The sequence below is a fragment of the Colius striatus genome, chromosome 1 (genome assembly GCF_028858725.1).
Source record: "Colius striatus isolate bColStr4 chromosome 1, bColStr4.1.hap1, whole genome shotgun sequence".
NCBI lineage: Eukaryota > Metazoa > Chordata > Aves > Coliiformes > Coliidae > Colius > Colius striatus.
Window position 1 is genome coordinate 172,398,313 of NC_084759.1, and position 26,222 is coordinate 172,424,534.

The following is a 26,222-nucleotide window of genomic DNA, read 5'->3' on the forward strand; positions in this document are numbered from 1 at the left end:
GGAAAAAAAAACCAAAAACACAAAATATCCTGAATTTTAGCAATCCTTTTCTTTCCTTTTATTTCTTTTTTTCTTAATGACATCTGTGATATAACCAGGAAGTGAAGCAAAGAGAAATGCATAAAAGGAAGAACAATAAGGTTTCCATTATACTGTAATCAAATGGTGAGTTATTAATGTCAAGTTGTTTGGCTTTTTTTGACCTAAGAGAGGTTTACTGTTCCTCCAAATATCTATAATATCAACTTTGGAAACAATTAAGAGACAGGAAAAATAACCACCTCCTCCCAAAGGAGGTATATCTGTAATGTTTAATTTGAGGTGGATATTTTTCCAGCTCCAGGTAGCACTTAACATACTCATAGCATTCCTAATCTATGAAATCTACTTTTGGCTCTGTAGATTTTATTAATATATAGTTTTATCATAAAAATTGTCAAGTGTTACAACATCTTTACATTTCTCATGGCTGTACACAAGGAAGCTGGAGCAAACCCAAGCATTGTTGGAACTCAGCTCTCAGGATGTTGTTTGTTTCATCAGAAATTGAACGAACTCAGGGGCTTCATCTCCCAAACTGTGTAACTGTGTGTTCAGTGGTATGCCAGTTGGTTTCTAATACAAGCCAGCTAGATGACAGACGATCATCTCCACTAGCCATGTATGATGACTAATCAGCTTTTCTCTCCCAAGTCCCAATACCATGCTACTCTCACAGCTTGCCGTACCTATATGTTCTATTTCACAGGTCACTCTGTCTTTCAGTGAGACTTACAGCTCCCAGGAGCACTGCAACATCACAGGGCACAGTCACAGCCTTGCTACAGAGCACAGGCTTCCTACATACCCTTGCTATGTTCCTCTCACTCTTGTTTTCCTGGAGCTTGGCACACTCAGACCTGTGACCTTCTGCACATTTGGGCGACCACTACTTGCAGCAGACTTCCCAATTTGTTTTTGTAAAGAGTATGACATGATCGATACGACACAGCTACAGAAGGAGGTCTTAAAACATCTATGCCCTCAAATTCGAAGACAGTCAGGCTTGTCTTTTCACTTTCGCTCCATGACAGCATCCTAAATTTCCGCCTGTGAGCGGAGGCACCGGGGGACTGCCCCACCGCCACTGCCGGCTGGCCGTCCCGCATGACTCCCGGCTTCCCAGGCAGACGTGGGACGGACAGGCGGCCGGCTACACGGGCCGGCTGTGGGCCGCTGCCGCTGCCGCTGCCCCGCCCGCCCTCACGGCCAGGCCACTTGCACGTATTTTTTTATTTTTCTAGCAACTAGTTTCGTAGGAAAATTATCCTTGACATGTTTAAGGAGAAGGAGGGCGGTAAATCCTTCAAGCCACATAATGAGAGGGCTCTGCCAGGGGCCCGGACGGCGCGTCCTGGTCGGGCTGTGCTGGCTCAACCCCGAGGGCGGCAGCGACGTGCATACTACAGGCACCTAACTCCCGCCCGCGGGAAAGAACCCTCGCCGGGGCCGCCAAGCGACGCCTCCTGGGCAGCTCTTCCCAGGAGCGGCCGCAGCCCGGACCGTCACCGCCGCCCCGCCCCGCCCCGCCCGCCGCGCACCTGCCGCTGCCGCGCCCCCGCTGCCCGCGACGCGGGTAGGCGGGCGGGAGGCAGGCGGGGGCGCGGCCGCCCGTGCCCGGCGTGTGCCGGGAGCCCGCCGGTGCCGCAGGAGGAGCAGGAAGCGCCCGGGCAAATCCAGCCTCGCTATCACATGACTCAGCAGCCGCTGCCGCCGGGCTGAGTTCGCCCCGCGCCGGGAGGGAGGGGTAAACCTGCGGCCGCCGCCGCTGCAATGAGCCCGCGGCCTCGCGGCCGCCGTTGAACCCGCCGCGCCGCACCCCCGCCCGGCTCCGCGCGGCCCGGCGCCCTCATTGCAGAAGCGCGGCGGGGGCTGCCGGAGCCGCCGCTAGAGCCGCAGCGCTGCCCGGCGGCGCGCCTCGCTCCCCGCCCTGCGCGGCGGCCCCGGCGCTGCTGCCGCCGCCGGCGGGGGTACTATGCTGACGCGGGTGAAGTCCGCCGTGGCCAATTTCATGGGCGGCATCATGGCTGGCAGCGCGGGCGCCGACCACGGCAGCGGCGCGGACTTGCCCCTTCGCTTCCCCTACGGGAGACCCGAGTTCCTGGGACTGTCCCCGGACGAGGTGGAGTGCTCCGCCGACCACATCGCACGCCCCATCCTCATCCTCAGCAAGGAGACCCGGCGGCTGCCCTGGACCACGGGCTACGCGGAGTGAGTACGGCCCCGGCTGCGGCGGGCAGGTGGAGCGCGGCCGGCCCCCGCTAGCCGCGCCGGGCTGGGCTCGCTCCGGGGCACACGGGCGGCGAGAGGCGGCGCGGCCGCTGGCCCCCCGCGCCGTGTGCCGGAGGCGCCGTCCCGGGCCTGCGCGGCGCCGCGGGCAGCGGGAGCGCGGGGGCGGGGGTGGCATCCACGGCGCCTTGTGCTACCGTAGCTCGAGTAGCTCGTTTATGGGAGGCCGAGGATGCAAACTGTCCCTGTCCTTGTAAGTCCTCGCGGAAGTGGCCGGTACCCGGCAGGCCAAGGATGGCAAACGGACAGCACCGGAGCTCTGCCGCCCGGAGTGGGTGCTCCGGGGGCGCAGGGGCCCAGAACGGGGTCTCTGCCGGTGAACAACTGTCTCCATTCTTGACTCGGGAGTGAAAAGGGCTATTGATAGGAGACACGGTTTAGCTTGTGCGTGCATAGCTGTGTCCCGCAGCCCATAAGTGGTGAAATGTGTGGTGTTCGGCGCACCTTCCCGAGGACCTGGCAGCCGTCATGCTCACTGACGTGGGTCGGCCCCTTATTCACTAAGTGCTTCCCAGTTTCGGGGAGACGCTTGAGGAACCTGACCTCCAAACCGAAAGAAAAATCCATTGGCCGACCGAAAACCTGAGCTTTCACAGCAGTTGATTGCCCCAACTCACTTTTGTCATGGTATTCACTTCAGAGGGTGGTCTGGTCAGGACCTGGTTGTGATCTTGAGTGCAATCAAACTAAATGATTACACGTAGCACCTCAGATACCAGCTGGGCAAAGCACAGTGTTTGTTTTGATGCAGATCCTCATCCCGCTGGCAGCGGGAGTAACTGCAGAGGAAAGGCATGTCCTTGCTCTTGCTTTCGGTATCAGTACACACATTATTTTCTTTGATGATACTGGGAGCAGGACTCGGTATTTGTTTTTCTACCTTGAGCATATCTGACCATCCATGTTGCTACCAACTCTCAGAATACAGGAGCTGACTAAAAGAGCACTTCCAAGCTACAAGCTGTTTTGCAGTAGAGCACTATCTCTTCAGGTGTACATGAATTCCCAACAAAGCTCCTGCAAAAACTCTACTGAAGGCTTCACGTTGTTAATGAGTAATTGTTAGTTCTATTTAAAAGGTTATTACATCATTGGGGATACCAACATGGAAGAGAAGTATAGAATTTAAAATTGGACTGTTCAGATTATTAAAGAATTGAATAGACTACTGAGCAAATTCCCCAGGAAGTATAAGTTTAAGTGTTTACAAGTAAGCTCTAATTGTTCTGGTACTATAATAGGTTCTTAAAAAGGAGTGTTTTACCAAAGCAAGTAAGTGCTGCTATTTTTAGCTTACGTGAGATGCTGTGGTTTTCAACAAGTAACTAATTGCAAGTTGGTGACAAAGTGGGAGGTGAGGTTCTCTGGGTCCCAGGTATGTGCATCCACTGCTGCCTGCAAGCTTTGCCTGGGAATGACTGGGAATAACATGGATGTCAGAACATAGAAGCCCAGGTTGACTCTGTAGATGAAACTTTCTGTGAGGGAGTGTTTGGAGATAAAAGTAAATTGCTCCGGTGATTAGAAAAGGAGAAAAATGTGCTAGGATTGTTTCCATGTGCTTGCAATTCTTCCAAACTTTGAGCAGTTCAGTTAATTGGGAGGCGTAAAAGTCACTGGCTTTAGTGTTGGAGTTGGCAGTATTAAGTTTACAGTGGGTTTTTTGCAACCTAAATCATAGAATGGTAGGGGTTGGAAGGGACCTTTAGAGATCAGCTAGTCCAACCCCCCTGCAGAAGGAGGTTCACCTAGATCAGGTGGCACAGGAACATGTCCAGGCGGGTCTTGAAGACCTCCAAGGAAGGAGACTCCACAACCCCTCTGGGCAGCCTGTTCCACTGCTCCCTCACCCTGATGATTCTGTTTCCTTCCAGGGCAGTTACTGGTTCTAGTGATGGTGGAGCAGAGCCTGATGAAAGTTCCTCCTCCTTAGTGAGAGAACTAGTGAATCTGTTGCCAGGGTCTTCCCAGAACCATCTATATGATCTTCCCAAATGGAATTTGGTTGTAACTCTGTCAAAATGCTCGCTATGCATAAGCTAAGAGGAAAGCAGTGCTAAAGAAATTGCATGGTTCTCTGAAGGCAAATCAGCATAATAGCCATTACTGAATAAAGAGAAAGAAGGAAAGGAGGACAAGCTTGGGTTTACCAATTATGACTTTTTCTGGTTTTTTTTCCTTTACTCCTTACTGAGCTTTTACCAGGTTCTCTGAAAATAATTGAGATACTTGCTTGGAGGTATACATTCAAAATGATCTGACTTCCTTTTGGAAAACATGTGAGTTGTATAGGGAAAAGAAATGGAAAAATACCAGAAAGATCAAATTACTGTTACACATATTCTGAAGTTTGTTTGCTTGAGGGAAAGAGGGGGATGAAGTACTTTTCTGCTATTATTTAGCGTTGTGTTAGTGTCTACATTAAGGAAACTATCAGAGCAGTGTTTGCCTTTTGTTACAGCGCAAGTGAGCCCTTTCAAGAATGTTAGGAGGAAGTTTCGTGTCCATACAAGGAGCTTGTGGCATGAAGTCAGCCATTTAACTCACATTTTAGTAGTTTGCTTTGGTGTGAAGGAATCAAAAAAATATATGTCCTGCTGCGAGGTCCAGCTGCCCTGAGCTGTTTGCTTTCCCACACTTCCACAGTGCAGCAAATTAGCAAAAGTGATTCCAGTGTTTTGTTGGTGGGGATGCCTTTGGGCACTGAGATATTTACTACTCGAAATTAAAGAGAGGTTTGTTGTAGGCTTAGAAGGTGGGGGTTTTGACCCACAATGTGTAAGGAGAGAGCATGTGCCACCTTTATTGCGTCTGCCCTGATGTCATGGGCCATTTGCACAGTGGGATTTCAGTCTGTAGATAATGCTCATACCCAACACCAGCATCTGTTTTGCTGTCTTTAGTGACAAATTCTGGCTCTGCGAATAGATCACCTGGAGGCTTTGGCTCGGGGATGCAATGTTCATGTTCTTTAGTTGTAAAACATGGCAGTTTACTGATGATAATGGAGCTCCTTGATGTCATCATGTTGATCTTTCATCTGAGCTGGAGAAGGTATTTCAGAGCTAGACCTGCTTTCTGTGCAGGATGAAAGCAGTCTGACTCCACAAACTATATGGGTTTTTTTCAGGGACTTCCTCTTGTACCTTTGATTCTTGAGAACAGGGATTTCTTAATAACTTAGGTAATGATAAAGAAGGCATCTGTGGTCTATGCCTGTTCATCTGACTTGTTCCCTTGGAAAAAGCACTTCTCTTTTTCTTGCTTCTCTTGTACTGAACTGTAATGGATATTTTTCGCAATCCATATTTTTTGCTCTTCCATGTCATATATTTTAACTTATTTTTTAAATTACCTACTTAGCTCTGTGGTATTATGCAGTGAAATGTAAATGAGCCTTTATTTTTTATTATTAGCTTCCCCTCTTTTAATAGTGTTATCATTATGCAAAGCATGTAGGCAGGCAAATGAAATCTTCAAAAACACACTTGATGCTAGGATAAAACATCTTTGCTTCCTGAAATTTCAGTGGGAATCCCATAGGGATTCAGGTTTCCCTAGTTGGTGAGAAGCCTGGAAATTGTCTTCTGAAATTACTGTACTGCTGTCTCTTAGCCGCATCAGAGACCCGAGACCTTGAATTTCAGTTCATCTACTACTACAGGATGGCAAAAGGCTGGTAGATGTTTCAAAGAGATACTGTTATACCACAGGTCTTTTTCTGATGGTTGCCGAGCTCTGTAGAAACAAAATGGAAATTGTATCCCACATCCACTAAGCTTTTTAATTGTCTTTAAAAGTTTAATTTTATTGAGAAATACAATTTTCCTTTTTAATCAAGAGCATCCTTAACATAGTTTTCTTCCATGTGGCTAGCTGATATCTGGCAGGAATGACCCAGGGGGAGAGTAGTCTGGGGACAAACATTCCTTTAAGTCTGCCTTTAATCCAGAGGGGTAAGGAGATTTGCAGCCTTCTGAAAAGTTAAGTGATTTAAGGAAGGAGGGTGAGGGGCATCCTGCCTGTCACTTTATTTACTCCTTGCCCTCTCTCCCCACCCTGCAGGCAGCTGTGCTCCCAAGCCCACAGGGCTCTTCCAGATCTTTCCTTGTCTGAGCTGCCAGCTGGTTTCTGAGCTGCGAGCTGATTTCTGAGCTTCTGCTTGGACTGCCCTGTTACTGGGGGGGGGGTGAAATTTCTTGTCTAGTTCCTTTCTGTGCTGTTTTCAGTGTGTTATGACCTCTTCCCTGCAGAGCCTCTGCTAAGCTGCACTCAGTCTCTGTGCTAAACTCTGAAAGCAACCGTCAGAGGCAGTAGCATAGATGGAGTATATAACATGAAACGACTCGGACAGTATTCACCTGCATCCATACTCTACCTAGAAAGTAATTTTTCACCTTTTGCTATTTTGCTTTATCTTGTTCCCCTCATGAAGGTAGGGGCTGAAGAGAGTGGAGCAGAGTGCTCCTCTTCTGGTTGAATTACCTGGACAAAATAGATGTTAAATTTGCAAATAACAAAGTACCAGCCTGCTGCCTGTGCTGCTGGAATTGCAGGGAAACTGCAACTGAGTAACAATTTGTGGTAGAAGAACAAGTCTAGTCATTTTCCATCTATTTTGAATGTATATTCCTGGTAGTCCAGAATTCAATGCTATGGTCACTTTTCTAAATTGTATGGATCATGAGGATGGGACCCTAGCTAGCTGTTTCTGTATCACATGCTTTCCTCTCTTTCCTCTTGTCTTTCTTCCATCTCTTCCGAGAATGTCAAAAGGTAATAGTAAATACGCTTAAGGGAAATAGGGAAGGTCTCAATTGTGTGTTGTCTCTGACCTTATGCAAATAACAGTTTTGCCTGTGTTTTCAAATACATTTTAAGTAATTTTCTAAATTACCTGGGTATCTGTGCAATTCGAAGTTATATTAGGTAGCCAGAAATTCCTCTTTGGTGGGATGTGTGTGTTTCTTGGCTTGTGAAGTCAATTTTTTGTCCCAGTGGTACCTTTCATTTGATGAGATGCTAAATCCAGGCTTTTTTTCCATAATGTTACGTTTCATAGATGCTGTAGTTTCTCTGCTTTGCAGGCCTGCAGTAGCAATTACATTTTCTCTATGGTGTGGTGACTACTGACCCTTAATGAATGCAGAGTTGTAGGTGAAGTACGATGACTGCGTCCTCCTGCAGCATTATTACAGTGGCATGTTCTTACAGCAGTAACTTCAGTGTGAAAAGCAGTGAGGGGAAGCTTATGGATTTTTTTTTTCCCCTACTCTATGTACTGTTTGTTTTGCAAGGCTGGTGATGTTGCATCATATTCTCTCATGCTGTGTTACTTAGCTTCTAGGAAATGAATGTGCATGAGAATTGACAAGAAGTTTTTGTGAAAATGCTTTTCAGCCTTTCTCAATGATCATAGATTTTAAGGTTGACACAATCAACATAAAATTTGTTGACTTTGGGAAGTTAACACATAAATATTTTTATGTGAAGTATCTTTGGTGTTCTATAAACACATAAATATTTTTATGTAAAGTATCTTTTGGTGTTCTATCTAGGCCAAACTATTTATACAAATGTTAAGTGTTTTAATAATAGTCTGAAGCAGGTGAAAGCTTACCACTTCTGTGAGATGAGCTAAACCAAAGCATAGAAATCGCTGTTCGCAAGTTGGACCATGTGTTGGAGGATAGCATGGGACTTGCAACTAATGATCTCCTATTCTAATCCCCATTGCCTGCTGTTAACAGAAGGTAACTCTGGAGTCATGCCTCTGTGAATTGAAAGTTACGTTCTCATTTCTGGGAGTTAGCATTTCTAACTGTCTGCTGGGAACATGAGTCATACCCCATAGGTAAATATATTTCTTGTATGTATTCTGTTTGGTACAAATTTGAGGAAGATAGTATGCCTGGGCAAAGGAATACCTTTTTTGTCTTGTTCTGTTTGTCTGTCTTCTCAGGTTAGGTACACACAAATCATGAATTACTTTTAAACTTTTAAAAAACACTTCTGTTTGTCTGGGAAAAAAAACCCACGTTCCTTTATTCCTTCTTTAGGTCAGAATGTAAGACTGAGTACGACATGATGAATAAGCTAAGAATTCAAATCCCATATGTGTACCTAAAGACAACTAAGTGTTCATCCTGTGTATGAATTATTCTTCTATTCATAATGTAATGTTAACTCTAATACACATTGCCAGACTCTTGTTTAAGCCTGAGCTTATAAAGAACAGCATACAGAAATCTCATGATAGTTTTAAGAGCTTCGAAAATCCCTTTCTTTGTGTAAGAGCTTATACCATAGCATCTAATATTTATGTAATGCCTCTAATCTGCCAAGTGTCTTGCAAATAATAATTTCAGAATAACCTTGGAGCAAAATGTACGTGTGTAAATGTTCTGGTTCCTCAGGTGAAAAAGCAAGGCAGTCAGGATAAGGTTTGGCAGCAGGTTTGATACTAATGTGGAGAACAAATCCTGAGTTTAAGGTTCTGTGCTTGGATTAGTCTTTTTTTCCTGCTGTTATGTCCTTGGCTTTTCCTATGTGGTCACTGATTTCTTAGAACTAATGGGAGTAAAGGAGAAAAGGGCCAAAAAAAAATCAAAGGATAAATGAAATGGTCTGGTATTTTTAATGTAGTCTATATTGCACATGTGTGGTTCCTAGTAAGGCAAGTATGAAATTCATCCCTCTAAGCTGTCTTGTTTCAGTAGTCCACCCCATGAGCTCATGCTCATTTCCGAAAAGCTTACTGGAGCCTTGTCCCAGCTTCTGAAACCAGAGGGTGACTGTCCTCTCAGACAGCGTCACTTTGGCCCCTTCTGCCTTGGCACTGGTGACATTTGGCGGATGTTACCTGCAAATACTCCAGCTTTGTTCATTTGTCTTGAATGCAGCTGCATTGCTTGGGAAAGGTGTAACTGGGAATGGCTTGGTGGAGTTATGCTGTAATCTGACTGGACTGTCCCCCTTAGTGTGCTCTGAGCCTATGAAAGTGATCAAATGAAATATGCTCAGTTCAACCTTGAGAGGACGCAGTGCTGCAAAGCATGGGTCATTCCTGTGATGAGATCTGTGTATCATGGGAGGAAGAAATGTAGTTTGTGGGTTTAAGAACAGGTTAAGTCAGCTCTACTCTGGGCTGCATCCTGAATAACACTTGGAGTAGAGGAACACTGTTAATGAATAGAGGGAGATATCTTTGGATGGATTTAGTCAGAGCAGATGCAGTAACTTTGCTGTGGCATGGAGCTGGAGTAGGAATAGGTGATACGTGTGTGTGCTGGAGCAGCATTTGTGGGGGGAATAGAGACTCCTGTGCGACCTGATCTAGGTGAACCTGCCTCTGCAGGGGGATTGGACTAGATCATCTCTAAAGGTCCCTTCCAACCACTATCATTCTATGATTCAATGTCTACCCTTGAGCTTTTGCTCCATTTTGAATTTCTGTTCTGACTGAACTTACTGCTCTAAAATGCAAGAGGTCCTACTGGGAAGCAGCAGTTCTGTATTAATTGTGCATTTTATTGTCTCTTAAATGCTGAAGGATTTTCTTTTTTTTTTCCTTCCCCGTTAAACAGAAGAAGGAAGGTGACTTGTGAGACTTGGTTCCCACTTGGCCACGTACATTTACATGGTAGGGTATATGTCTGGGATGGCCAGTTGCAATACATGATACTATGCAGAGTGGTTTCCATGCTCATAGGTTTGGTAGAGTATAAGGGCTCAGTTTCAAATGCTCAGACTGCAAAAGAGTTAGCACAGCTGACGAAAGAAATCCCAGCTTGTGTCGAGCCCCTCTGCCTCCCCAAACCAACAGACGTGGGGCTGGAGTTTTATTGTGTGGTAATTACAGAGGTGCAAGCATGCAGAAGGCGGCCAGCAGGTCTATTGCGGCCGTTTGGCTGATGTGAGTTTAGTGCTCTCCAAGTAAATATTGCACCCGGTATTTCCTTGGGGAGAAGCCATGGTGGGGTAAAACCAGCATAAGAGACATCTCTGGTTCTTGATCACCACATGATTTAATTACTGGAGTCTGAGAGGGGAAAGGAGAAAAATAACCTCAAACCGAGGCAGAAAACATTGGCAAGTGCAGTGGTTTGAGCAGGAAGGTGTGTGGGCAACGCGTAGTTGGGGAACAGCAAAATAGGGATCCTGTACGTGACTCAACACTCTTGATAATTGATAACCTCTTCCTATTTAAATTTGGGGTTTTTTAGTGTGCTGTGGTGGGCAGGCCTTTCTGGAATAAAGCAGGGTGGCAAATCTAGAGCTTCACTCAGTTGTTTGGGATCTGTATTCAACATGGTGAGACTTTAACAGGAAGAGATTCTGCTGTGGGAGTCCAGGGCTGCTGAGACACAGGGGTATGGGCAGTGCTGTGTTCTCGGAGACTTGCTGGCTTGACAGAAGTGAGTTTTATTTAAAGAAAGAAAGAAACATAATAGTAAGCTGCCAGTGCTGTTCACTGAAGTGATTTATCATCTGTGTTTAACTTCAATTAATTTCCTCGTCTTTATTTTCTTTGATATGAAGCGTTACATGAACACTTGAATCTTGTGTGGCCTTAGTCTTGATGGCCAAGGCAATGCTTATCCTAAAATATTCAGCATCCCCAAGATGTGTCTGTGAGTCAAGTGAATCTAGTCCCCCAAGGGGAAAGACAGTGGTGTTAAATTGGCTGCTCTCTCCTCTGGTATGGGGAGGTCTGTCTGTTAACTGATTTCACTTGTCATAATGCCAGGTTGCAGGAGGAGGACCAATGCCACATTCTGTAGGCTCTGCACCTTTCCTTCTCCTGTAAGCAGGTCTCAGGTCCTGGTGGTGGCTGAGGCTGAAATGTGAATAACTATTTCCAATCTCTTCTTCCCCACCCCCTCCCTGCTGCTTCTTTTTGAAGTGCTGCCATAATGTGTAGTCAGTCTTGACTGATTGGTTTTGATGCTTTTCAGGCTCCTTTGCAGGCAGCAATGTCAACAGTGGTACTGTGATTCAGGGTGGTCAACTTTGCCTAATTTCAGGGAAAGAGGGTGGGGAAAAGAGTGGGAAACCACATGCCATGACCTGTATGCTTTCTGTGGTGGTTTTCTGTGACAATAAGAGAAAAAACAGATCGAGCTTTATGTCTTTTGCTACTTTTGTTTTACACCGTAAACAATTTTTTTTCAAGGGGCAATGACCCAGCAGCATATGTAAGAGTTGGGGTGAAAGAACAATATGTGCTTTTTGGATGTTAGCTTGTGGTGGTTTTTGGATTGTGCTCTGATGTCCTGTATTCCACTGCAGAAAAGTGCCCTTGGATGGATGTTAGAAGTCTGTGAGGTTGTCTAGGGATCCTTTCATAGGTATGTCTCAGTTTCCAAAATGTTCCCATTTAATTTCTCCTTTATTAAGTCTGCTAGTCCCAATGGCTAAGTGCCCTTTTTGCTGTCCTGTCTGCTTATCTGCCCCATTGCTTAAAGGTACTATGCTCACCCTCTGAGCCCTTCTGAATTTCACTGGTTTGTTCATCTGTCCTTTATTGTCTCTTGTGATAATTTCTACTTTCCGGACTCCTTGCAGAGAGGGAAAAGAGATCCAGCTCCAGCCAAGCTCCGCAGCAGGTTTGTGGTTTTTGGTTGTTGTGTTTTTTTTGTAGCTAACATTGATTCATTCAGGCCAAGTATGATTTGTCTATCTTTAGATTAAGAAGAAGTGTTGGAGACCTCCTTAGAAACAGATGATGCATAGTGCATATTTGTAATGCTGTAAAATACCTGTCAGACAGAACTAAGAGTCTAGTCGTTGGTGCAGTTATATGTTGGAAGTGGGATTGAGGATGGGTCTCTGTCTCTTCAAAATTGAACAGTGGTCCATTTTGTGGAGAAGCCTTACAAAGAAAAAAAAATCCAACAACCAAACCAAAAAACATTCTGTCATTCTCCAGATATCTCTATATTTTTTGGATGTGGACAGACCTGCTTTGAGCTCTCATCCTTCCCTTCTTCCCGAGATGGCAGTTTCAGCCTGTTACCCAGACGTTAAACACTTGATACCCATTCTCTGGGGTAAAACAGGATCCTTTCCATGACGAGCTACTTGGGCAAGGGTTTTGTCCTATTGTTTAGGTGTGATGTTTAAAAAGACATAGGTCTTTGAAGGTTAAGAAAATATTATAGACATTTGCTGCTTTGATTTCAGATAGGTTTTGTTAGGTTTTGAAACCCTTTGAATGAAAGGGAGGTTAGTACTAGACAAAGAAGTTGCCCAAAGTGTCAATGTTGGGGTTTTTAAAATGATTACTATTTTTTGTGATTATTCTTTTCCCTTTCTCTTGTAAGGTGTTTTTTGTCCTAGGTTGCACTTTTTTTTTTTTTTTTTTTATTCATAATCCATGCTGTCTGCCCATAGGGAGGAAAAGGTGAGATGGGAGACTTAATAATGGCATGCAAACCTTCCTTTATTTTCTGGCTGGGAAGAGCGCTCCTGAAATCCTGAAAAGGCCCAAGCATTGTAGCTGAGAATAGAGCCCTCTCCAGCAGGTTCAGAATTGTGTTGAATGATCTATTTCAAAGGCAAGAGCCACCACATAAAACCTACCACATCCTTGCCTTGCAGACCAAGCTCAGAAAGCAGCTGAGCAGCTCTGCTTGTAGTCAGGAGTGCAGAGTGTTGCACCTCTGATGGTTTTGTTGGCTGTGTTGGAAAGCTTAGTGCCTCTTTGTGTCCTGTCCTCCTACTGTTAATTCCACTGGCTCCGTGCCTGTGCAAGTGCCTTGGCAGGCTGAGTGTGGGTCATCTTGTTTTTATTTGTTCAGCAGTATGTGATGCTTTGCAGAAGCTGTGCAGTAAAAGCAGATTCCCTAAATTGATGGTTATAATTGCTTTTTAAAACAGCATTTTTGAAAAAGTGGTTTTTGTACTTCCAAGTCTGTATTAAGGGTCTTTGTTTCATGAGTGAATGCTAAATTTTGGGCTAGTAATTACATTTGTTTGAACTTACTTGTAGGTGTCTTGACTGAAAAAGGAAATGAAAAGATTTTTCTCTCTCATTTCTTTCCAAGGACTTGAACTAAGTTCAAACTTAAAATACTTATCCTTTAGAAATTTAAGAGTCATACAGTGAAACCTACATTGTATGTGTGATGCTGCTGGGGATGGAGTATGTCTATTATAATCAGATATTAGTTAAGCATTTAAAAGTGTAAAATATTGATCATAAAGCTAACTTCAGTGATTATTGTTCTTTATGTTATCACATAGATCATAAAGTTTGTGATTTCCATTTTGCAGAAAGTAGGGTTTTTTCTTCACTTCTTCCTCCTGTCCTTCACACCAGAAAGAACTGGTTTTCAACCATTTCCATGTGTAATTTGAGCATGAGAACTTAAATCTGTCACATGTGCTCTCAACCATAATGCAGGAATTGGTAAGACATTAAAACTTACACAGATCTTTTTATTAAAGAAATATAAGTCTACACCAGACTTGGAGGTTTTCTCTCCCTTACCTTGTTGCCTCTCATGTTAATCACAGACGAGGAGTTCCCCCCACATATTCTCAATGTCATTTTAAGGTCTCTCTGTCCCTCTCCAGTAGTGCAAAGCTGGGAATTACAGCCCAATAAGTTCCTTTGGTAACCTCTCCAGAGTAATCCCTGAAAATCCTACGTCTATGGATGTTAATTCTATTAGCTGTTCAGCAAACTGAGCCTGGAAGAATGCAGCTGGTGTGCAGGAATGTGGGAAGTTCCCCATCTCTGCCTTTAAGCCTGCTTTTAGAGGGAAGAAAAAAAGTTACAGGCTAATGTGATTAGCTTTAATCCCATTCTTGCTTGGTTTTAGGAAAGTGTCTGATTCTTAAATTGCAAGCTAGTTCAGTGAAGTGCTTTGGCGGAGGGGATGGGGAATTGTTTTGGTACTCAGCTCATTTGCTTTAGAAAAAAACACTGGAAGCAAGGAAAAAGAAACTCATAGGTGACAGTGAGGTTCTAGTTTTTGTTGCACAGCATAATTTAGAAATTTGAAAAAAAGAGCTTGTAAGTGGAAACACAAAAGGAGCATAATCCTTTCAGATATCTAGAGGAATGTATAAACACAGGCAAGCAACAACCTGCAAATTGCTCTTCAAGGCCTTGTAGGCCCAAAGGTTTACATTGGGATCTTGTTATTGCTGTTACGTTGGTGCTGCTGCTGAAAGTGGTGGTGTGATTGGTTTAATGCAGGCCAGGGACAAAGCTATCTAATAAAAGCTGCAGCTTCTACCCAAAGTGAACGATCTGGGGATTTTTTTCTCGAGGCACTCGTTTTTCCTTTCAGTGTTAAGGAACAGCAACACTAACTTCTGTGCATTTGAAATATTCTTGGCTACTGGAAAGGGATATAGGCAGAACCCCTCATGGAGTGAAACACACTGTGGCCTGCTTCAGCATATGAACACAACATACCACTTTGGGGACAAAGGGCATCTTCTTGTGTGAAAGGCAAAGTACAGCCTCAGATGAAGGAATTTCAATGCCATCATTTGTTCATAGCAGATTAGTTGTGTTCAAAGGTTTGGTGCTCCCCATGGTCCCTGTTTCGGGAGGAGGAAGCGTTGCCCTCACAGACTCAGCCTATCTATTATTTCCAGGGTAAAGGAGAGAAGGCAGAAAAATACCTTGTATTTATCTTGTTTGCTGGAGAAACTGGAAATACATGTGGCTGCTTTTGGAGTCAAATGCTGCCTGAATTCTCTGGAGTGAACAGCTCTGGAGAAGGATGAGATCTGAGGACCTGACTTATCTTTTTGTTTGAACAGCTAATTTTAGATACTGCAATTATGAGAAATTGTGTGAACTAAGGCTTTCCCTGTGGCGGCATCAGGACCTTGGACAGGAAGGTCCAGTTGGCAGCTGCCCTGAGAGTCTCAAGGTAGCACAGGAGCACACAGGTGCTGCTGGAAGGGCTCCCTGGCCTAAGCTGAAGGATAGCTTTTTGATTCAACTCACCAGAGAACTGCAACGTGGGAGTAAATTCTCTGAAAAACGGGCATTATTCACTCATCTTCTGTGTTGAGCAGGCTTCAGGTATTGATCCTGTCACAGTAGTTCAAATGTTTGGGAGAGGGGGGAGAGATGATGCTGTAGTGATAAAATGATGCAATACTAATCCTGTAAACTTACAGGCTTAATTGAGCTGGTGTTTTGAGAGGTTGAGTGAGACTACCTTGTTTACAAACAAAAACTATCACTTAGTTTAATTATAGTGTAAGGCACAATGCCTCTAGTACTTGTTTACAATCATGACTTTTTGGTATGTGGTATAACTGCTGTGCTCTCATAGCTTTCTCTAAGGTCAGAAAACTTCTTTAGGCTATCAAATAAATGAGTGCCTTTAAAATACAACAACAAAAAGCCCTCAAACCTTCCTGCAGTATCAAATCGTTAAAGAAGAAATTTTTGTTGTTATCCTACCCTTTGAAACGGTATGATATTCCTTGGTGAAATATAGTGGTGCTTGGCAAGGGTAATTTGAACTAGTGTTACACAGGTATGTATTTTGAAATTATTGTAACCCCTCCGGTATCCTTTTGGAGTGCACATCAAAACAGTTGCTCAGCATGTAGTCAAAAAGCCCAAGAAAATGACAGTGTACAAGGGAGGTGGGATGTGATAGTAGAAAATTGATTGTCTCTGTAAAAGTCTGCCATTAAAACACTGTGGAGAAGACTGTGTTTACCCTTAATTATAGACAAAGCTAAAAAGAGTGAGTAATGACTATAAAAAAAAAGTGGGAAACTGAGGTTGAAAGAGAGAGGGAGCAAAAATGAAGCCTACAAAACCAGAACACACACTGAAGGCAGGCTAAGTACTTTTATATGGGGGGGGAAAGTTTAACAGGAATAGAAAGTCCTATGGGAGAAAACAAAAAAGCTGACAACAGTGATAAAAGACAATGCTTTCCTGTGTAACTCTGTATATGGGCAGGATTCATTGCATGAGAAACCTTTCACAACTATAGGTCACTGTCTTCTGTTTCAGGAAGCCTTGAGACCTTGGATCTAAAAGTATTTAAAGTTAGAGATAGGTGTCATGAAAACCCAGAGTCTTTAATTTTTTTGTCTCAGAATAAAGACAGAACCTGTTATGCTTTGCTGCATGATAGAGGTCTCTACTGGGCATTAAGAGGATTGCTGTGCTATTGTTGGGTTAATTCCTGAATTAACTTGGTTTATCTCATATTTCCACCTAGAATATCTGAATTCATCTCTACAGCAGAAAGCAGTCCAATTAGTGGGGTACAAACTGAGCTGCTGAGAATATTCTTCCAAAATGGGGTTGTAGTTTGTTGTTTGGAATGATAATCAATCCACTGTCATGGTTTAACCCCAGCCAGCAATTAAGTCCTGCTCACTTGCTCCCTACTGGTGGGATGAGGCAGTGAATCGGAAAAGTAAAAGTGAGAAAACTCGTGGATTGAGATAAAGACATTTTAGTAGGTAAAGCAAAAGCGGCATGTGCAAGCAAAGCAAAATAAGGAATTAATTCATGACTTCCCATTGGTAGGCAGGTGTTCAACCATATCCAGGAAATCTGGGCTCCATCACAGTAATACTTACTGGTGAAGATGAATGCCATCACTCTGAATGTCCCTCCTTCTTCCTTCTTTCCCCAGCTTTTATTGCTGAGCATAATACCATGTGGTCTGGGATATCCCAGCTGTGTCCCCTCCCAACCTCTTGAGCAACTCCAGCCAGCTTGCTGGTGAGGTGGTGTGAGAAACAGAAAAGGCCTTAATGCTGTGTGAGCACTGCTCTGTAGTAACTAAAACATTCCTGTGTTATCACAGAATCTTAAAGGTTGGAAGGGACCTCGAAATATCATCTAGTCCAACACTCCTGCCGGAGCAGGACCACCTAGGGTTTCAACACTGTTCTCAGCACAAAATCAAAACACAGCTTCATACAAGCTACTATGAAGAAATTTAACTAGATCTCAGCCAAAACAAGTACACAGAGGAAATGACAAAATAGGGAGAAGGCGCTTCCATGGAGACCGCAATAGAAATTGAAAGTAGCAGCACAAAGTGTGTAAAAAAAAAAAAAAAAAAGCAGTGTGTAGATTTTCATCATGGAGAGAAAATTATTTTTAAAACAAAAGCTCTTTTAAGAGTGGAGAGTCCCTTCATTTTAGGAGTCTGTATTTAAGCACTGCAGAAAGCAACCTCTTTTGTTCAAGAGTGGATATGCTCATTGTATGGTATTCTAAAGTAAGAATTTTTTCCCAGAGAAGAACTGAGTAAGGCCACCTCACCAAGAAGAAAAATAATTATGATTGGCCATTGTAACATCTTTGTCTTTCAGTTCTTATGTAGTATTTTAGCCCTCTTTGCTGAAACAAAGGTAGAAGAAATATATGCACATCTGGTTTTTTTCCTCTCTTTCTGAATCTCTTGTTGAGAGTCTCAGCCCTCCAAAAGCATCACTGTGGAGCTCTATACTACCTTTGCCAGCATTGCCAGAGAACAATTTGGAAAAGGCCTTACAAAAGCAAGTGAACATGCTGCTATAGTAAACAGTCAGGCATTGTTACAGACAGGTTATAAGGCACAAAAGATCAGTGAGTAGCAAATGGATTATTTACGTGGAACGGATTAGAACAAATAGCTCAACCTGAAGGAACGGCAAGGTGATCTTGACTTTGAAAATAAGAATGGAGTTTGGAAATTGTTTCCCTTGTGGGGGTTTTAACAACACCTGAAGGAACTAAAATATCTACAGTGAAACAGTCATACTTGCAAGCAATGTGAAACAGGCAGGATTTGTTCTCAACACAGAGAAAAGCACTTGCAGTACAAAGGCACCTGGCATTCACAATACTGTGTCACGTAGTGAGGGGGGCGTAAGTCATGTACAGAGCTAACATAGCATTTTGCAGGAGAGCTTGTCTTATCCAAAATTAAAAGGATGTTTGAATGTGTACACAGAGATGAGGGCTTTCATACAGGAGACGCAAAGTAAGCATTGTTTGGGAACACTGCTGCTAGAACATCTTCATGAGCTACTATTACTCTTCTACATCTGGAGCAGTGAAATGGGCATTGTGCATATCTGCAGATAAGAGCTTATGCAATATTCTTCAGCAAGCTCGGTTGTAAATCAAATAGAAAGTAAACCTGATAAAACTGTGTGAATTTAGCTATGTAAAAATTAAATATATGGGGATATGGGAGGAAACATAGTTGGAGACTTAAAAGTGAAGGTGAAAGAGTTCCAACAAGTTGTTTTAGGAAACTGAAATTTGGACAGATACCATATCCAGGTAGCTTTGTAATCTGTGTGTCCCTGTGCAGAGAAGTTGATTTGCATTGAATGGGTTGTAGGAGAGGTCTTCCCTTTTTTTCTGGTGTCTGTTCACCCAGTGCTTAGCTGCCCTGCAGCAACGGGAGATGCAGAGCTACAAAAGCATTGATTTTGTGGATAAGTGAGCTAGTGGTAGCATGGTGCTGGAGTGAGGGAATAGACCTGTCTCTGGTGGTCAGCAGCTAATGTCAGGAAGGAATTGCTATGGAAAGCATTGGCTTCTTGTAGTCTCCATGCAGTTTGTAGGATGTCTTCAGATCTCCTTCCAGTGTGAAAGGGTGATGTGACTGCAAAACTGATTTCTATCCACCTTGTCTTCCATGTTTTCTATGATAGAAGAGCAAAATGTGGCTACTGAATGACAGAGTAGTCTGACAAGGTACTTGAAAAGAAAATACATTTCCACTTGATCAGCTCTGAATAGGAATTTGGTCTAGAAATCTGAAAAATAAGAATTTGCCAACTCACAAAGTTTAAGGCCATCACTAGTGTTGCCACAAATAGAGGCTTTGTGCTTAAGCAGCTTCCTTACCTGGTGTTGGCAAGTGGGGAATGTGTACTACAGCTGAGAGTATGTGTTGGCAGTGACCTATTAGATCATGCTTTGAGGAAAGCCATTTTAGACAGCTTTTTAAAGAAAACAAACCCACCACCTTTCTCTGAAACAAAGCCTTTCCTTTTTCAGAGCATGCCCAGCAGGCTGCCATGCTGGGATTCATTTATGTTCTTCAGAGTGTTTTGTTTTCTCTTGCCTGTTACTTTCCTTTGGCCCTTCCCATCAAATTGCTCACTTGAACTCCCCTGCTGTTTGTTTTCAACAGTTGGATGAGATGGAAAACTTCTAATTATATCCTTATCTAGGAGTGCTGCCACTCTTTCTTAAGTACTGTTTGAGATAAAAAAGCAACATTGCTCTACTTTTCAGATGGACTAATCTTGGAGTGTTATAGCTATATTTTGTGAATTGGGTTTCTCCCTGATAACTGATCCTGTTAATTAATTGTGTGGCAAATCGAGATGAAACATAAGAGGTATGGCTAAAGAGAGCCAATGTTAATTTCCTCTGCTAGTTTGCAGTCTGTGATGTCCTGTGTGGCCATGTTGTCTATTTGACCTGTGGAGTGTTGGGGGACAAGAAAGTTGTCATCACACTTCAGTTCTTCAGACTGTGCCAAACTTTTGTGGTCCAGCCCACAGACCAAGAAACCCTCATCCCCAAAACCAGCAGGCATCTGAAATACATCAATAAAATGTTGTATACAACTCAGGTACCAATGTAGCACTCTAGAGAGAGCTGAAGAATACGCTCTTGTTTCTCTGGTCAAGCTGTGCCCATGTATCCTAAAACATTTGGAACAAAAATTCTTATTAATTGTTCATGCCTTTATTTACCATCCTGTTCTGTGACCACGATAGATCAATGTGTATTTTGCAGTCAGAACTGGAAGACCAAGCCTTGAAAGAAGTTTTTTTCTTTATTCTCAACTTGCGTTCCTTTTCTGCATGCATTTCTCGAGTCTTCACAAGGAACAAACTTCCAATGGACTGAAAAAAAACCTGCACCTCAAACTTGCAAGTGAAACCAAGCTGTGCTAGAGTAGCACATGTTTACAATAAATGCTTCAGAGGGCAGAGCGATTCCTGAAATCTATGTATGCTTTGAATACAATAGACTTTATCCAGAGCAATAGTGCTATCATGGGAGTTGTGTGGGTGACTCTACACCCAGATGCTCTCCTGCAGACAGTTGACAAAGGGCTGGAACACTCTGTTTTCAGCAGGAAGCATCTTTTGTGTCTTCCCATCATCTTCCTGGCCTTGATCCTTCTGAGTTATTTTAGAACAAACTCCCCCAGAAAAATCCAGAATAAAAAACAAAACAAAAGCTTTATAGAGGTGAACGTGGGAAATGAAACTTGTTGTAACTCTCCGGGATATGCATGATGGAAGACAGTAGAGATACACGTATGCAAAATGGTAGGGATATCGCTTGATATGTCTAATGGCTTTATGACTCAGCTTGTAATTATGTCTTGCTCTCCTGCTTTGTCTCTGCCATTCCTAATGTGCCCCTTCTCCCATTGTCTCACCAGCTAAAGCCCTTTGTGTCTTATGACTTCCCCATGGTCTGCCACCAACTTACTTCTTTATGGTTGACCTGCATTTGTTCATTTTTAAAGAAGTTTATGCATACCTGAGTGAAAACACTGGGCAAAGTTTCAGCTCTTTCAGCTAGTCTCATAGAAGTTGTTAATGCTCTCTGGAGATCTGGTCCCCCTAATATTATTTTGATAGTGGGCTATTTTGAGTCACAATAAAAATGAAATAACCTCCTCATTTGATTGTTAAAAGAAGGGCATACCACAGACTTACCGTAAGTCTCTTGGAAAAAAGCCAGTAGGAATAAGCACTGTCTGTGCACTCCCAGATGGTGAAGCTAGCAAAAGATTACACTTTTGTGAGATTTCATGAAACTCTTCTAGTCACCCAGAAATAGTTATAGTATGTGGGATGCTTGAGTAATATTAAACAAATTATTTGCATAATACTGTAACTTCCATTGTCAAATGTAATTATCGTATCTTCAGATTTCCATGTTCTTTATTTATGCTGTATCTTTAAGATCCTTTTAAAACTAGCAGGATTTCCTAATTTCAGAATATGGTGGCATTTGTTGAGAGTGAAACACTGATGTGATTCTTACAGGTTTTGTTTCTGCTTCAAAAAGAAAATTAGTATTTTCCTCTTTTATTCCAATTTCAGAGTTTGTTTCTAACCATTGCTACCCTGCCTTCTGTTTCTCCCAGGACCTGGCAGAGGGATGGGAAGTGTAGGAGGACAGGCAATTGATGTTTAATCCTTCATATGTTTTCTAATTTATACTAGGGGTGATTATACATGCATCTAGAGCAAATAGGCACGCATGCATATTCTAAATAGAGATATATTATGATTTTCCAGCTACAAACACTGTATCATCTTCATAGCCTCCATGGTTTGAGCCTGGTAAAACTCCTTATAATATATTTTCACTTCTGTGCTGTTCTTGCAGATGGGAAAGCATTGGTAGAAATTCAGTGCTTAAGAAATCTTGTTTCTTAGGAGATTTTGTCAAACCGTCATCACTTCGTAGATCAAATTTGGGCCTTTCTTGTACTAAGTAACTAAAAATACTGTATAAACTACGTAATACCCTTAAGTGGTTGTGATAATGGTTGAGCGAGCATTTTACATGAAGGTGGCAGTGTATGAAATGCTCTCTTGAAAAAATAAAAATAAAACCCTGTGGTGATGTGAGAGCATCACTGTTGCTGCTGCTTTGTTAAGGGCTGAATTTGGCCCTTCTCTCTCTTTGGTCCCTATAGGCAAGGTATCTGCTTTGCAGAATTGCCTATTATTCCAGGGTTGAATGCCTGGACGAGTCTGATAGCTGCTCTCAAAGGGTGCTTTAGAGGTTCCCCGACTCCCTTGTGGTGTTTACCAGCAGTGTGGAGTACTGTGATGAGAGTCTCATGCAGTGATGATTTCGTGTTTTTTTGTTTGGCATATTAAGAAAAGGATGAAAAGAAACATCTCTATCTTCACATGAAAGATATGTATTTGCAATGATAGTGTATTATTTCCAGGTTATTGAGTGCTTCCTGCTTTTGTAATTATTGTTGTGTAGCAACACTGTCACTAAAATTGCTGCCAAATTGGTTTATAAATCTGCAGAGACTGTGGCTAGCAAGGAAGTCTATTAAAATAACACAAGATTTGGTTTACAGGGTTTCTTTTACGTTTTGAAATTTCCAGATGGCAGAGTACAGATGAAGAGCTTACTACTTAATACTGTAATTTGAAGCCACAAACCACTCTTTTCTCACCTTGACAAAATTTAAGGTGGTCAACACACATCCTGGAATGAGAAAGAAAAATTACAGGGACATACTCAATGGAAGTGGGTGCAGAACACAGCAAGTCGTTTCCAGTGGAGACTTCAGCTCTCCAGAAGCATGAGGTCATCAAGCTGGTGTGCTCTGAAAGGGGAGAGAGTAAAAGAGGAGACAACATAGAAGGTTGCAGAGCTCAAGGGCTTGGGGTTTTGGTAGTTTGGGCCTGCAATAAGGTTGAGATGTTTGTGAAAAAAAACGCCCTGTGCTTTACAGGCAGCCTGGCCATATCTCTTTGTTGCATTTGTAACATGCCCCAGAACTGCAGTGTGGATAAGGTTTTGCCTCCACGTATCCCATTGGGGCACTGTGTGATGTTCCCATGTCAGCATCCTTAAAGGATGTTGGAAGAGCTGCAGGATGAAGAGGAGGGCAGTGGAAGTTATTCCAAAGATAAAGTGCCTTATGGGATGAGACTGCTATGTAATCTCTGTAGTTGACAAAAAAAAATGTTGAGAATGAGCTAATTAGTTATAAAAATATTTAGGGGAAAAATGCATTGTGAAGGAACTGTTATCTATTGAACAAAAGCAGAAAAAAACATGAGGCCTGGAAGCTAAAACTGATAATTTAAATGAGAAATGAAGCAGAGATCTTTGGTGAGGTGATGGGTAATTCAAGACTCTCTCAGGGAAACCGTCCTAACTTGACAAGTGGATGCTCCAGAGATACCAAATATTTCTACAAACACAAAAGACAATGTTGATTCAATCACATTTAAGGATCTGTGGTAGATTAGTGGTCTGACTAGATAATTAATTTCTCTCTTCTGGCTTCAGAACTTTATTTATAAATATACTATTTAGAACACTTGGATGAATCACAGAATGGTAGGAGTTGGAAGTAACCTCTATAGATCATCCAGTCCAATCCCCTGCTGAAGCAGGTTCACCTCTATCAAGTTGCACAGGAACATGTCCAGGTGGGTTTTGGAGACCTCCAGAGAAGGAGACTCCACACCCTCCCTGGGCAGCGTGTGCCAGTAAAGAAGCTTTTCCTTAAGTTCAAGCGGAGCTTCTTATGTTCCAGGTTGTACCCGTTACCCCTTGTCCTGTCACTGGGCACTACAGAAAAAGACTGGCCCCATCCTCTCAATACCTGCCCTTTAGGCATTTGTAAGTGTTGATAAGGTCCCCTCTCAGTCTTCTCCAGCTAAAGAAATAAAAAAGTAACAATTTTCACAGCAATTGGCTCCATTGGTTACAGTACTTGGCTAAGGGCTTTCACATATAACTACTTGGTATTGCCTATACTGCTCTGATTAGAGATTGTGACAGTCTTATTAGTAGCTATGGAGATGCTCTGCGCTTTCGCCCATTTAGAAAAGATTATCTCACGTGGGGTTGTAATTAAGCAGGTGGCCAGTTAGTTGAGCAGTGGCTGAACCCTCAAATACCATGTGCATGCATACAAAATAGATGTGCTGGGTGGTCCTCATACCTGGTAACAGAGTTGCAAGAGGCTGAACTGTATCTTAGCCCAGGAGAAGCAGCTGGGGAGGCATGTGTTGGCAGTGAGGCTCTCAGCGTTGCCACTTGCAAAGGGACAGCCTCTCAGCTTGAGAGGAGCAGCTGCACACAATTTCAGACTAACAGGACTGAGATTGAAATGTGGTTCTTGAAGCTGGATTCTCATAACTGGTCTGCAAAATAGCAGAAAGGATTATGCAAAAGTATATCTTTGACGATTTACAGTCTTGAAAAAAAACATTTAAATTGGGGGATTAATGTAGTTGGAGCACTTATGTATCTGCTGGGTTGTTTACTAAAAGGTCACATTTACACTGATGCTGCTTTAACTGCAAGAAGAACACTGACTTGTATTTTGATTAATTCTAGTTAATTAAAGGCAAGCATTTGCATCACTACATTTCCTTCTCCCTTTGATTTCATTTTATTCAGCCCCCAAGGAGTTATAAATTATCTACCAGCTTTCTGCTGTATCAACATATGTATGTAATTGTCAGGTGACTGTATTAATAAAATTTCTTCTTCCTTACGTTAATATATATATATATAGCATTTGGTAACATGAGCACTGAAAAGAAAAGCCTACTAAATTTAATGTATAAAGAAAGCAGTGATCCTCTGTGAGAAACAATGCATAGAGATCTCTGTGTCTTTGTGTCTCCCTCTCTCTAAATATATATATAACTATGTATTTATAGGTATATGAAATGTCTCTGTGTATGTGAATATTTGTATATATGTGTTTATACATAACAGATACACACGTGTTTTAGAGCAAGTTTCCATCAAAATATGACAGACCATGCGAATGAGCTATTTGGATACCTCACATGGTGAGGGCAGAGAGAAACTTTTCAGAACAGCTGGCTCAAGGCAGAGCAGACAATTTAACTTGCCTACTCTACTTTGTGTTGCCTTTGAGCTGTCATTGTGAAGACTTGGGTTTTCACATCACCAGTCTTCCTTCCCATTATCTTGCTCTAGATAACTGATATCAAAATTCTGTAAATGGAGTGAAAAGATAGTGTAGTATCGTTTGCCAGTTTCAAAATGTGTATTAAAATGAAACTGACGTGACTAAACAAAAACTCCCTTATAACTTTATGGGCAAGATGAGGACCAGTGATTTGAAGGACCAATGCTCTCTTGTCTGTCTTATCTCTCAGGGGTTGGTCCGTGGCTTGAAGTATTGTGGAGGAAAATATGAGGCAAACTTGTCCAAGGAGCAGGGCTCTGAGTTGAGTACTCAGACTTCTTGAAAATATCTTGATTGATCTGTTCTTTTTGGGCAGGCCTGATTGTCAGTCAGGATGGGCATATTGGCCAGTGAGTCAGCATGTGCTTAGCTGAGAATTGGGCGTAACACAAGTTGACTCGTCCTCTGCAAGGAAGGATGTACAAAAGGAGCTGGAAATAATCTCAGAAGATTAAGCGTTGTTTCGTAAGAGAGAGGGATAACACAGGGGCTGCAGCGATAGCAGGGACAGAGACAAGTATAGTGTTACTGTGCTTTAAGAGGCATAAGGATGCAAGAAACTGAGTTTCATCAGCTCTGCTGCTGTCATTCCAGTCTTCTGAGATGCAGAAGCCATTTATTGACCTTCACAGGAGAATCAATGCACTGGTTCCTAATTATTGATGTGTTAAAGCAGGGGCCATTTGTTGTCACAGAGCAGAAATATTGGAAAACATATTGGAAATAAGCTTTTTTAGCATTATGTTGAAGCGTAGTCTGTTCTTAATGGAATTCTTTTTATAACTTGCTAGGGTGAGCATTTAAAAATATTGATTATAGCACTTCAGTGGTTCTAAGTGAAAAGATGTTCTGTATGCTACAAAATAAGGAGGAAAGAATACACATTTGGTGTCCCAGTTTGTTGTGTGGTCTTAAGAAAATGCCGAGGTTGCAGTCTCTCTTCTCTTCCTGATAAAAAACTTAGAAATGAAGTTGCAAAAACGAAAAAAATGCAAAACCCACAGAGTTAAAAAGGTAGGGATAATTGCTTATAATTACTTCTGTTAAAATCCCTTGTTCCAAAATGCTATTTTGAGCATTTCCATCTGAACTCAGACATCAGCTAACTAGAAGCCTAAACAGTTTTGCTAAGGGTATTTTTTCTTTTTAGTTGCAGTGCTTATTTCTTGAGGCATGTAGGTGATTTTGAAT

At 42.7% G+C, this 26,222-nt stretch overlaps 1 protein-coding gene across 1 annotated transcript in view; it reads left to right on the plus strand.

Moving 5' to 3' along the window:
* Positions 1-1,953: 1,953 nt before the first annotated feature.
* The window catches only part of PPM1H (protein phosphatase, Mg2+/Mn2+ dependent 1H), a 133,481-nt gene continuing 109,212 nt past the window's right edge, over positions 1,954-26,222 (plus strand). Inside the window, exon 1 of the mRNA XM_062016848.1 lies at positions 1,954-2,250. Coding sequence (XP_061872832.1) covers positions 2,015-2,250 — 236 coding nt within the window. The 5' untranslated portion in view covers positions 1,954-2,014. The remainder of the gene's footprint in view (positions 2,251-26,222) is intronic.